This window comes from Vitis vinifera, chromosome 16, assembly GCF_030704535.1.
Source record: "Vitis vinifera cultivar Pinot Noir 40024 chromosome 16, ASM3070453v1".
NCBI lineage: Eukaryota > Viridiplantae > Streptophyta > Magnoliopsida > Vitales > Vitaceae > Vitis > Vitis vinifera.
Genome location: NC_081820.1, coordinates 17,778,518 through 17,793,819, shown reverse-complemented (window position 1 = coordinate 17,793,819; position 15,302 = coordinate 17,778,518). Strand labels below are relative to the sequence as shown.

At 29.0% G+C, this 15,302-nt stretch overlaps 1 protein-coding gene across 1 annotated transcript; it reads right to left on the bottom strand.

Moving 5' to 3' along the window:
* Window positions 1–6,866: 6,866 nt before the first annotated feature.
* LOC100248612 (chalcone synthase) lies at window positions 6,867–8,698 on the bottom strand. The gene is made up of 2 exons (XM_002269415.5): window positions 8,406–8,698; window positions 6,867–7,993 (listed from the first exon to the last, which is right to left on the bottom strand). Exons 1-2 carry the CDS (start codon window positions 8,590–8,592, stop codon window positions 7,020–7,022), a joined length of 1,161 nt encoding a protein of 386 aa, XP_002269451.1. The 5' UTR covers window positions 8,593–8,698; the 3' UTR covers window positions 6,867–7,019.
* Between the last annotated feature and the right edge of the window lie 6,604 nt (window positions 8,699–15,302).

Genomic DNA, 15,302 nt, shown 5'->3' with positions numbered 1-15,302 from the left:
AGAACATTCTTGTTTTTCCATCATGGAAAGTGTGGATGAGCATTCCTAGATAAGGCCCCCAATTGCGATATGACCATGAAAAGAACTAAGAAAGCCCGATTGGCTCATAATAGAAACTATCATAGAACATTCTTGTTTTGCCATCATGACAAGTGTAGACGAGCGTTTCTAGATAAGACCAAATATCGTTTGCATCTCCTTCGAGATCATAATGATCGTACTAGAATTTAAACAGGTAAGCTCTTTCTTTTCAATTTTTTTTTTCATTTTTATCTATTTTTGTGTTTTACTTGTTCCATTTTAAAAAAAATTTCCATTCTCTCTATTTTTGTGTTTTACTTGTGAAAATTTTGTGTATCAATGATTGGCGATATGAAACAGGTAGGTGAAATTTCGGCGAGGTGATTGTTTGGAAAATTTTGGCAAGTTTTCATCGAAAAATCATATTTTTATCGATCTATTGGCAATTTCTATGCAATCTATGTGCGATCAAAGCCTCAAAAGTATGAAATTGTGCGTACAGACTCGAACCCACCCAGACCCAAAACAAACATGTCCTTATCTTGGTCAACCACTAGACTGACTTGCCAATTTGTTAAATATTAGGCACCAAATAAATGTATAGTAAAATTATAACAAAACAAAATATTAAAAAATAATTTTAATAAACAAATTAATTCTAATTATTTTATTTTTAAATTTCATTTAATTAATCACTAAAAATATAAAACCTATCCTTATAATTTTATTAACAATTTTTTTATATCATTTATATATTAATTAAATATAAAAAGTGTAAATGTTCAAAAATTTATATATATATATATATATATCATTTATTTTATATCATTTAATACAATTAAAATTAAATGAATTATAATTTTAAAATAAGATATATTATAATCAAATATCACAATATTATTGTTGAATAACATTTGATGTAATTTAATAAATTTATATTTTTTTATGGACGCATATGATATTATTATCAAATATGATTAATTATATATATATATATATATATATATATATTATAAAAAAATTTAAAATATCTATTATTATTTATTATATTATTTTTAGAGTTTTTCTCAATATTTTCATAATTTTTTTAATCTATTTTAGGCTACCAATTTTTTTTCCAAAATATCTGTCGATATATCTTCGATATATTCGATATATTTGTAAAATCGAAGTACCGATATATCGATGATTTTTGATATTTTTATTGATTGTTGCATACATGAACTCAGGTTCAAATACCCATAAAGCATTTTGCCTGTTTCAAATCCCCAATCAGGTTTTAGAGTAAAAGGGAAAGTGGGGTTGGGCTTAATTGCCATCCATTGAACCAATGGACTGTCTCGACCGGCTCAACATGACTCCAGCCTAATGATTGAACCGGACTGACGATTTCAAAAGTTTTAACAAACCCAAAGTCGCTTTATACCCTATAAAGATCCTCACCCACATCATCCTCCATTTTCTTTCTTCTTGCAATTTTCAGATCTCTCTCTTTCTTCTTACTGTTGTTGTCCTTCCACTAATGATGCAATAGAATCCACCACCCCATCCTCCACCTCCTGCAGAAGCAGAAAAGGAGGATTGTCCCAATTGCGATATGACCATTCAAAGAACTGAGAAAGCCCGATTGGCTCATAATAGAAACTATCACAAAACATTCTTGTTTTTCCATCATGGCAAGTGTGGACGAGCATTCCTAAATAAGGCCCCCAATTGCGATATGACCATGAAAAGAACTAAGAAAGCCCGATTGGCTCATAATAGAAACTATCATAGAACATTCTTGTTTTGCCATCATGGCAAGTGTAGACGAGCGTTCCTAGATAAGACCAAATATCGTTTGCATCTCCTTCGAGATCATAATGATCGTACTAGAATTTAAATAGGTAAACTCTTTCTTTTCAATTTTTTTTTATTTTCATTTTTATCTATTTTTGTGTTTTACTTGTGAAAATTTTGTGTATTGACGATTGGAGATATGAAATAGGCAGGTGAAATTTTGGCGAGGTGATTTTTTGGAAAATTTTGGCAAGTTTTCATCCAAAAATCTGATTTTTACCGATTTATTGGCAATTTTTGTACAATATACGTGCGATCAAAGCCTCAAAAATATGAAATTGTGCGTGCGGACTCAAACCCCACCCAAACCCAAAACAGACATATGCTTATCTTGGTCAACCACTAGACTGACTTGCCAATTTGTTAAATATTAGGCACTGAATAAATCTATAGTAAAATTATCACAAAAAAAATATTAAAAAATAATTTTAATAAACAAATTAATTCTAATTATTTTATTTTAAAATTTTCATTTAATTAATCACTAAAAATATAAAACCTATCATTATAATTTTCTTAACAGTTTTTTATATCATTTATATATTAATTAAATATAAAAAATGGAAATATTAAAAAATTTGTATATATATCATCATTTATTCTATATCATTTAATACAGTTAAAATTAAATGAATTATAATTTTAAAATAAGATATATTATAATCAAATATCACAATTTTATTCTCGAATAACATTTTATGTAATTTAATAAATTTATATTTTTGTTATGGACGCATATGATATTATTATCAAATATGATTAATTATATATACATTATAAAAAAATTTTAAAATCTCTATTATTGTTTATTATATTATTTTTAGAGTTTTTCTCAATATTTTCATAATTTTTTTTTATCTATTTTAAGCTACCAATTTTTTTTCCAAAATATCTGTCGATATATCTTCGATATATCCGATATATTCATAAAATCAAAGTACCGATATATCCGTGAATACCGATATTTTTATCGATGGTTGCATATAGGAACCCAGGTTATAATACCCATGAAGCATTTTGCCTGTTTCAAATCCCCAGTTAGGTTTTGGAGTAAAAGAGAAAATGGGTTGTCGCCTAATTGCCAGCCGTTGAACCAATGGATTGTCTCAACCGGCTCAACATGACTCCAACCTAATGATTGAACCGGACCATCGGTTTCAAAAGTTTTAACAAACCCAAGGTCGCTTTATACCCTATAAAGATCTTTACCCACATCATCCTCTTCCATTTGCTTTCTTATTCTTGCAATTTTCAGCTCTCTCTCTTTCTTCTTACTGTTGTTGTCCTTCCACCAATGATGCAATAGAATCCACTACCCCATCCTCCACCTCCAGCAGAAGCGGAAGAGGAGGATTGTCCCAATTGCGATATGACCATTCAAAGAACTGAGAAACCCGATTGGCTCATAATAGAAACTATCACAGAACATTCTTGTTTTTCCATCATGGAAAGTGTGGATGAGCATTCCTAGATAAGGCCCCCAATTGCGATATGACCATGAAAAGAACTAAGAAAGCCCGATTGGCTCATAATAGAAACTATCATAGAACATTCTTGTTTTGCCATCATGACAAGTGTAGACGAGCATTCCCAGATAAGACCAAATATCGTTTGCATCTCCTTCGAGATCATAATGATCGTACTAGAATTTAAACAGGTAAGCTCTTTCTTTTCAATTTTTTTTTCATTTTTATCTATTTTTGTGTTTTACTTGTTCCATTTTAAAAAATTTTTCCATTCTCTCTATTTTTGTGTTTTACTTGTGAAATTTTTGTGTATCAATGATTGGCGATATGAAATAGGTAGGTGAAATTTCGGCGAGGTGATTGTTTGGAAAATTTTGGCAAGTTTTCATCGAAAAATCATATTTTTATCGATCTATTGGCAATTTCTATGCAATCTATGTGCGATCAAAGCCTCAAAAGTATGAAATTGTGCGTACAAACTCGAACCCACCCAAACCCAAAACAAACATGTCCTTATCTTGGTCAACCAGTAGACTGACTTGCCAATTTGTTAAATATTAGGCACCAAATAAATGTATAGTAAAATTATAACAAAACAAAATATTAAAAAATAATTTTAATAAACAAATTAATTCTAATTATTTTATTTTTAAATTTCATTTAATTAATCACTAAAAATATAAAACCTATCCTTATAATTTTATTAACAATTTTTTTATATCATTTATATATTAATTAAATATAAAAAGTGTAAATGTTCAAAAATTTATATATATATATATATATATATATATATATCATTTAATACAATTAAAATTAAATGAATTATAATTTTAAAATAAGATATATTATAATCAAATATCACAATATTATTGTTGAATAACATTTGATGTAATTTAATAAATTTATATTTTTTTATGGACGCATACGATATTATTATCAAATATGATTAATTATATATATATATATATATATATATATATATATATATATATATATATATATATATATTATAAAAAAATTTAAAATATCTATTATTATTTATTATATTATTTTTAGAGTTTTTCTCAATATTTTCATAATTTTTTTTAATCTATTTTAGGCTACAAATTTTTTTTCCAAAATATCTGTCGATATATCTTCGATATATTCGATATATTCGTAAAATCGAAGTACCGATATATCGATGATTTTCGATATTTTTATTGATTGTTGCATACATGAACTCAGGTTCAAATACCCATAAAGCATTTTGCCTGTTTCAAATCCCCAATCAGGTTTTAGAGTAAAAGGGAAAGTGGGGTTGGGCTTAATTGCCATCCATTGAACCAATGGACTGTATCGACCGGCTCAACACGACTCCAGCCTAATGATTGAACCGGACTAACCAATTTTTCTATCTTTTCTATCCAACAATTATTATGCATGGTGCTCTAGAAAGTTTGCTTTTAATTACTATCTATAGAGTCAACCATACCAATTGAAAGCATAACATGATTTTAATAAGCTAGCAAACAAATTTCTTAACTAAAGGTTCCTTTTATTCTAGAATTTCTCACAAAGTGAGTAATCTGCTACATTAGGTTTTTCTTTCCTATCAAAATATTGAAATTTTAGTGATCAGAAGCTTACTAACATTTGTAGTAACCCAATTCTTTATATATGTGGTCTTGCATATGCCAAAAGAGCATAAGATCCATTATTAAATACTTTGGTTACTGTTTGTGTGATTAGGCCTTTAAGTTGATTTATTGAAATAAACCAATATGAAGACACTTGATGCCTTTTGTGGAATATTTTCATTTATAACAGGTTTTAAGGTTGTCTTAAGATGCATTTTGATTTAGATGTGTGCCATTACTTGTCTTTCTTGCTATGAGTTTAAGCTTGTGGAAGAGTATATTAATTTCAAAATTTTTCTTTTGATTGTTTTTTATAAGATAATTGTAACCCTTCCTGAACTTGCTCTTTAGTAGAATATGCTTCAACAACCATGATTAACATGATAACACTATTTGGTGTTGCAAGAGCCTCTTGTGGAGATCCACATGCAAATGCAAGCATAGATTCATTGTCATGTAGAGTTGTTTCATTTTTTACTTTAGTGAGGACTTGTGTTTTGAAGATGTTTCTTGAGAGATGGAAAGGAGTGGTGAGAGTTTATCATTCTTCTTTACCCCTAAGGAGTTGAAGTAAATAAAATGGTTCTTAGGTGGAGTTGCTTCAAATTTGACAATTGAATCTAAAAAGAGCTAGCTTGTATTTGAGGTTGAGAAGTAGTCTTCACTTTACTTGAAATCATGAGACTAGACTTACCTTAGAGGTGGTACTTTAATAAGAGTGGACCAAACAAATTTAACTCTTTTATTGGATGAGGTTTTTTGAGATTCTATGCAGTGTAGATTGTTTATGCTGGGAAGGAAAATAAGAGAGGGAAGGATTGCCCTACCATATGTTTAAGAAATTTGTAAGCATTCAATTTTCCGAAAGCTATAAATTTAAGCGAATTAAAATCTTTATTAATTTTAAAAAATAGGAGTACAATCTCTATGCTATTTTATGATTTATTTCTTCAAAATTGCTAATTAAGGGCGTGAAGAAGCCTAATGTTGAATTGACAGACTTGCACCTTTGTGACTTGAACAACATTAATAGATGACATGAATGTTTGACCTGGGATTTGGATTGAGTTGAACAACATTACCAATTGTGGTCATGAATGCTTAGTCTTCGATTTGAAGAAGCTTGCGACTTGACTTTGAAGAGGCTTAAAAGTTGTTCTTCAAAATTTTTGAATCTTCAAACTCATTTTTCAAATCATCAAACCTTCTTAAAGAGCTTCTTTTAAGTTTTAGGGTGTGCATTTTGTAGCCTTCTAAAGTGTGGCAGTCTGGAAGTGTGCAAATGTGCTTTAAAAGTAAGGACACTCGCTCATTTATATGATTAGGATATTTCATTCAATATTAACCCCTTAATTTTTGTAGGAATAATTATTGGTATTATGATAATTATCCAAAATTAATTAATTAATAATTATATTTTAAATTATTAAAGTTGATTGATTTATTTATATTTGATATGAAAGAAAAATCTTCTTTTTATGGGCCTCAATGATACAAGTCCTTACTTTATTTGAAGGATAGTTTACCCATTACAAAATTTAATATTTCACTTAAGTACCATGTTATTGACATGCACTAATCAATGAGTGGGTAAGTTCATTTATTTGAGGATATAGTTCACACATGACTAAATTCTATATTTCAGAAAAATCTTGTTATTGACATATCTCTATAATCAATGAGTGGATAACCTTATTTTACCCCTTCATTATAGGTCGGTAAATTTATAATTATTAATACTAGTTTTGTAGACTGGTTTTGATGCATTTTTAGTGCATATTAGTGTAACATTTAGATTAAGTGAATATTAAGTTGATAAAATTGGATTTTAATTTTAGAATTAATTGTTTATTTAATAGATAAAAATTCAATTACTTTGACCTACCTAACCCTTTTAACCTATCTAACTTGACCAAACTCGAAAACATATTTGTTCATTTATTTGAAGATAACATGGAAGAAGATAATTTATGGCACTCTCGAACCTTAATCATATTACAATTCATAACAATCTCTGTTGTTCTTATTTGGTTCTACCCTTATTCATTGGTAAATCAGTCATGATTGATGGTCACTGACTGCGTAGCACAACCGTCTCCACTGTCAAGCCTGGTCCAAACCCCAACAAAACACCCCACTCCAATCCCTCCCCTGTAGTAGCCTTTTCTTCATTGAAAGACTTTTTTCTCATCTCATCCATGACAAAGAACACGCATGGACTCACAATATTTCCATACTCCCTTAGCACATGCCTACTAACTTCAAGTTTTTCCTTTTTTAAGCTGAGTTTTGCTTCAATTTGATCAAGAATTGCCCGACCACCTGGGTGAACGATGAAAAATAATGAGTTCCAATCAGTAATACCAAGGGGACCGAAAGCTTCAACCATGCATTTGTCTATGTACTCAAAAATTAGGTTTGGCACATTTTTTGCCAAATTAATAACAAGGCCCATTTCACAAACATGCCCTTCAACTGCATTCTCTGAATCAGGGATAAACATTTGATCTGCGGAGATGAGCTGGAATAATGGTCGTTCAATTAAGGTATCTGGATCTGATCCCACAATTAGAGCTGCGGCTCCATCACCAAAAAGAGCTTGGCCTACTAAATTTTCTACTTCGATCTCAGAAGGCTTACGGAAAGTCGATGTTATGATTTCAGAACATACTACAAGAACACGGGCACCTACGTTGTTCTCTGCTAGATCTTTAGCCAATCTGAGGGCAGTCCCACCACCAAAGCAACCTTGAAGGTACAACATCACCCGTTTAACCTTTGGTTCGAGACCTAGGATCTTAGCAAGTTGATAGTCGGCACCAGGCATCTGTAAGCTCGTGGTTGTACAGAATACAAGATGTGTGATCCTAGATTTGGGCTGTCCCCACTCTCCGATGGCGTTTACTGCTGCAATTTTACCCAGTTTTGGTACCTCAACGTTGGCAATATCTTGACGAGCATCCAAGGAGGCGCCTATATTTGGATTCTCTTTAATCATTTTTTCATTCAGATGCATGTAACGTTTCTTAATCATTGTTCTCTCACCTGAAAATAGTGTTTAATGGGCATTATGTTTCAATAGAGCAACACTTCCACTAACTTGGTAAAGAAATCTAGCAATGGTCTAAACTTAATAGCTTCCAATTGCAGAACTATTCTTAAACACCTGAAATGATGCTCATATCAAAACTAAAATTAAACAACTTATAAATTAATTTAACTTGAAAAAAAAAAAACAATTATTGATTTATCCTTGCTATTTTCTTCATACTTTCTAATGCTTAAAATGCTGATTTTATTTTATCATTTCATACATAATAAAAAAATGAAAAAATAAATAAATAAAAAAAGTCTTCAAGACTCTCAATTGCTTCGTATATATAAATTGCCTCATTTTGTCTCATTGCACACATATGCATTCAGTGAGCATCATATTACTATAATATTAGAGAGTTACAAATCAGCTTGAACTTTTCTTTCAATTGAGTCAAGTGCTCGCTCTTGGTGGCCCGAAAGAAAAAATCAGGAAACTCAGCCTGGGGAAAGCAGTTATCCGGGAGTGCTGTGCCAATGGCTAGAATGGTGGCCGGGCCGCGGGCCGCGGGCCGCTGGGCATGTCTTCTAATTTCCTCCACTGAGGCCATGGATCAGTACTGCTTATGAAACTAAGCTGTAAAACGAAAGGAAATAGAGGTACTGGAGGAAGGTTCAAATCAAGGGAAAAGAATTTATAGAATATATGGTGGGCACTAGCGGAGCCCACAACATAACATTAATCAAACCATACCATTACGCTTCACGGAAAGGGAAGTCACTCAAAGGCAATGTGTTGGATACTATTTTCTAGCACTATAACTACATTCACCCATTGATACAACTACACAACAACTCTAAGGATTAGCCTCTATGGCATTGATCAATCTACCCTTGATGGCTAGATTATGATGTTAAGGTTGGTCTACTGGCCACTATCCATTGATGTTGTGCTACATACTGCCACATACGTTGTTTATGAAACAAATGTGGTATGACACATATTAGAGAAAGCCTCACTCCTAACAAAATTAATTGAGCAATCATGCTAAACTAACACATTGAATATTATCAATGCATGTAGTTGTGTTTGCTTGCATGTCCACATCCTCTATATTGGCTTGGTACCTTTTGAGGTGGGTAGTTGAGATGGCTACAGAAAAAATGTATATTGGTATGCTAATTTAGTTGTATCTAGATTAGTGTTTTAATTACTATTATTTGTGCAATGACTTTTGGCAATATGAATGATAACAAACAATTATAGCAATAGTTTTTTAAAGTCTCTTTATTTATTTGATTGAAAATGAACACATAGTATAGTGTTCGACCATCTTCACATGGATTAGTCATCTAACATTCAAAATATCGATTCAAATTGATGAAATTTTGTAGCATAAATGATTGACAAATGAATTAAAAGTAGATAAAATCATTCATGATAAAATGAAAACGTGGAGCTTGATAAATGATGATGATTAAGAAAAAGCATGTGTTTGCTTGCATGTCTTCGTCGTATTGGCTTGGCTCCTTTTGAGTCCTAACACTTTAATTAAAACTAGTGGGTAAATGAGATGGTTGTAGAAAAAATATATATAGGTATGTTAATTTAATTGTTATTTTATTATTATTCCTTATGCAATGACTTTTGGCAATTTGATTGATAATAAATAGTTTTTGCAAGTATCTTTAGCCATTTGATTTAGAATGAATACCTATAGAGTAGAGTTTGACCATTTTCACAAGGATTAGTCATTTAAGATTCAAAATACTAACTCAAAGCGATGAAAATTTGTAGCATAAATGATTGACAAATGAATAAAAAATAGATAAAAAAATCATGATAAAATTAATACATGAAGCTTGATAAATGATGATTATTAAGATGAAGCATGTGTTTGCTTGCATGTCTTCATCATCTTTATTGGCTTAGTTGCTTTTGAGTCTAACACTTTAACTAGAATGAGTGGGTATTTGAGATGGTTGTAGGAAAACTGTATAAAGGTATGTTGATGTAATTGTATTTAGATTGTTGTTTTAATTATCGTTGCCTGTGCAATGACTTTTGGCAATTTGATTGATAATAAACAGTTATAGACATTGTTTTTGCAAATATCTTTATCCATTTGATTGAGAATGAATACCTATAGTATTATGTTTGACCCTTTTTGCAAGGATTAGTCATCTAAGATTCAAAATATTTATTCAAAGTGATGAAATTTGTAGCATAAATGATTGACAAATGGATTAAAAGTAAATAAAAAAAAAATTCATGATAAAATTTATACGTGGAGCTTGATAAATGATAATGATTAAGATGAAGCATGTGTTTGACCATTTTCGCAAGGATTAGTCATCTAAGATTCAAAATATTGATTCAAAGTGATGAAAATTTGTAGCATAAATGATTGACAAATGAATTAAAAGTAGATAAAAAAAATCATGATAAAATTAATACATGGAGCTTGATAAACAATGATAATTAAGATGAAGCATGCATTTTCTTGCACGTTTTCATCATCTATATTGGCTTAGCTACTTTTGAGTCTAAAACTTTAACTAAAATGAGATGATTGCAAGAAAAATGTATATATAGTTATGTTGATTTAATTGTATCTAGATTGTTGTTTTAATTATCGTTACTTGTGCAATGACTGGGCAATTTGATTGATAATAAACATTTATACCTATAGTTTTTGCAAGTATCTTTATCCATTTGATTGTGAATGAACACCTACAATATAGTGTTTGACCATCTTCACAAGGATTAGTCATCTAACATTAAAGTATTGGCTCAAAGTGATAAAAATTTGTAGTATAAATGATTGACAAATGAATTAAAAGTAGATAAAATCATTCATAATAAAATAAATACATGAAGCTTGATAAATGATGGTGATTAAGATGAAGCATGTGTTTGCTTACATTTCTTCATTATCTATATTGATTTAACTCTTTTTGAGTCTAACACTTTAACTAAAATGAGTGGGTAAATGAGATATTTGCAAAAAGAAAAAAAAAAGTGTATAGTTATGTTAATTGATTTAATTGTTTCTAGATTGTTATTTTAATTATGGTTGCTTGTGCAATGACTTTTGGTAATTTAATTGATAATAAATGATTATAGCAATAGTTTTTGAAAGTATCTTTATCCATTTGATTGAGAATGAATATCTATTGTATAGTGTTCGACCGTTTTCGCAAGAATTAGTCATCTAAGATTCAAAATATTGATTAAAAGTGATAAAATGTTTGACCATTTTCGCAAGGATTAGTCATCTAAGATTCAAAATATTGATTCAAAGTGATGAAAATTTGTAGCATAAATGATTGACAAATGAATTAAAAGTAGATAAAAAAAATCATGATAAAATTAATACATGGAGCTTGATAAACAATGATAATTAAGATGAAGCATGCATTTTCTTGCACGTTTTCATCATCTATATTGGCTTAGCTACTTTTGAGTCTAAAACTTTAACTAAAATGAGATGATTGCAAGAAAAATGTATATATAGTTATGTTGATTTAATTGTATCTAGATTGTTGTTTTAATTATCGTTACTTGTGCAATGACTGGGCAATTTGATTGATAATAAACATTTATACCTATAGTTTTTGCAAGTATCTTTATCCATTTGATTGTGAATGAACACCTACAATATAGTGTTTGACCATCTTCACAAGGATTAGTCATCTAACATTAAAGTATTGGCTCAAAGTGATAAAAATTTGTAGTATAAATGATTGACAAATGAATTAAAAGTAGATAAAATCATTCATAATAAAATAAATACATGAAGCTTGATAAATGATGGTGATTAAGATGAAGCATGTGTTTGCTTACATTTCTTCATTATCTATATTGATTTAACTCTTTTTGAGTCTAACACTTTAACTAAAATGAGTGGGTAAATGAGATATTTGCAAAAAGAAAAAAAAAAGTGTATAGTTATGTTAATTGATTTAATTGTTTCTAGATTGTTATTTTAATTATGGTTGCTTGTGCAATGACTTTTGGTAATTTAATTGATAATAAATGATTATAGCAATAGTTTTTGAAAGTATCTTTATCCATTTGATTGAGAATGAATATCTATTGTATAGTGTTCGACCGTTTTCGCAAGAATTAGTCATCTAAGATTCAAAATATTGATTAAAAGTGATAAAATGTTTGACCATTTTCGCAAGGATTAGTCATCTAAGATTCAAAATATTGATTCAAAGTGATGAAAATTTGTAGCATAAATGATTGACAAATGAATTAAAAGTAGATAAAAAAAATCATGATAAAATTAATACATGGAGCTTGATAAACAATGATAATTAAGATGAAGCATGCATTTTCTTGCACGTTTTCATCATCTATATTGGCTTAGCTACTTTTGAGTCTAAAACTTTAACTAAAATGAGATGATTGCAAGAAAAATGTATATATAGTTATGTTGATTTAATTGTATCTAGATTGTTGTTTTAATTATCGTTACTTGTGCAATGACTGGGCAATTTGATTGATAATAAACATTTATACCTATAGTTTTTGCAAGTATCTTTATCCATTTGATTGTGAATGAACACCTACAATATAGTGTTTGACCATCTTCACAAGGATTAGTCATCTAACATTAAAGTATTGGCTCAAAGTGATAAAAATTTGTAGTATAAATGATTGACAAATGAATTAAAAGTAGATAAAATCATTCATAATAAAATAAATACATGAAGCTTGATAAATGATGGTGATTAAGATGAAGCATGTGTTTGCTTACATTTCTTCATTATCTATATTGATTTAACTCTTTTTGAGTCTAACACTTTAACTAAAATGAGTGGGTAAATGAGATATTTGCAAAAAGAAAAAAAAAAGTGTATAGTTATGTTAATTGATTTAATTGTTTCTAGATTGTTATTTTAATTATGGTTGCTTGTGCAATGACTTTTGGTAATTTAATTGATAATAAATGATTATAGCAATAGTTTTTGAAAGTATCTTTATCCATTTGATTGAGAATGAATATCTATTGTATAGTGTTCGACCGTTTTCGCAAGAATTAGTCATCTAAGATTCAAAATATTGATTAAAAGTGATAAAATGTTTGACCATTTTCGCAAGGATTAGTCATCTAAGATTCAAAATATTGATTCAAAGTGATGAAAATTTGTAGCATAAATGATTGACAAATGAATTAAAAGTAGATAAAAAAAATCATGATAAAATTAATACATGGAGCTTGATAAACAATGATAATTAAGATGAAGCATGCATTTTCTTGCACGTTTTCATCATCTATATTGGCTTAGCTACTTTTGAGTCTAAAACTTTAACTAAAATGAGATGATTGCAAGAAAAATGTATATATAGTTATGTTGATTTAATTGTATCTAGATTGTTGTTTTAATTATCGTTACTTGTGCAATGACTGGGCAATTTGATTGATAATAAACATTTATACCTATAGTTTTTGCAAGTATCTTTATCCATTTGATTGTGAATGAACACCTACAATATAGTGTTTGACCATCTTCACAAGGATTAGTCATCTAACATTAAAGTATTGGCTCAAAGTGATAAAAATTTGTAGTATAAATGATTGACAAATGAATTAAAAGTAGATAAAATCATTCATAATAAAATAAATACATGAAGCTTGATAAATGATGGTGATTAAGATGAAGCATGTGTTTGCTTACATTTCTTCATTATCTATATTGATTTAACTCTTTTTGAGTCTAACACTTTAACTAAAATGAGTGGGTAAATGAGATATTTGCAAAAAGAAAAAAAAAAGTGTATAGTTATGTTAATTGATTTAATTGTTTCTAGATTGTTATTTTAATTATGGTTGCTTGTGCAATGACTTTTGGTAATTTAATTGATAATAAATGATTATAGCAATAGTTTTTGAAAGTATCTTTATCCATTTGATTGAGAATGAATATCTATTGTATAGTGTTCGACCGTTTTCGCAAGAATTAGTCATCTAAGATTCAAAATATTGATTAAAAGTGATAAAATGTTTGACCATTTTCGCAAGGATTAGTCATCTAAGATTCAAAATATTGATTCAAAGTGATGAAAATTTGTAGCATAAATGATTGACAAATGAATTAAAAGTAGATAAAAAAAATCATGATAAAATTAATACATGGAGCTTGATAAACAATGATAATTAAGATGAAGCATGCATTTTCTTGCACGTTTTCATCATCTATATTGGCTTAGCTACTTTTGAGTCTAAAACTTTAACTAAAATGAGATGATTGCAAGAAAAATGTATATATAGTTATGTTGATTTAATTGTATCTAGATTGTTGTTTTAATTATCGTTACTTGTGCAATGACTGGGCAATTTGATTGATAATAAACATTTATACCTATAGTTTTTGCAAGTATCTTTATCCATTTGATTGTGAATGAACACCTACAATATAGTGTTTGACCATCTTCACAAGGATTAGTCATCTAACATTAAAGTATTGGCTCAAAGTGATAAAAATTTGTAGTATAAATGATTGACAAATGAATTAAAAGTAGATAAAATCATTCATAATAAAATAAATACATGAAGCTTGATAAATGATGGTGATTAAGATGAAGCATGTGTTTGCTTACATTTCTTCATTATCTATATTGATTTAACTCTTTTTGAGTCTAACACTTTAACTAAAATGAGTGGGTAAATGAGATATTTGCAAAAAGAAAAAAAAAAGTGTATAGTTATGTTAATTGATTTAATTGTTTCTAGATTGTTATTTTAATTATGGTTGCTTGTGCAATGACTTTTGGTAATTTAATTGATAATAAATGATTATAGCAATAGTTTTTGAAAGTATCTTTATCCATTTGATTGAGAATGAATATCTATTGTATAGTGTTCGACCGTTTTCGCAAGAATTAGTCATCTAAGATTCAAAATATTGATTAAAAGTGATAAAAATTTGTAGCATAAATGATTATCAAATGAATTAAAAGTAGATAAAAAAATTCATGATAAAATTAATACGTGGACCTTGATAAAAGATGATGATCAAGAAGAAGCATGTGTTTGCTTGCATGTCTTCATCATCTATATTGGCTTGGCTTCTTTTGAGTCTAACACTCTAACTAAAACGAGTGGGTAAATGAGATGGTTGTAGAAAAAATGTATATGGGTATGTTAATTTAATTGTATCTAGATTTTTTTTTTTAATTATTGTTCCTTGTGCAATGAATTTTGGCAATTTGATTGATAATAAATAGTTTTGGCAATAGATTTTGAAAGTATCTTTATCCATTTGATTGAGAATGAATGCCCATAGTATAGTGTTTGACCGTTTTCGC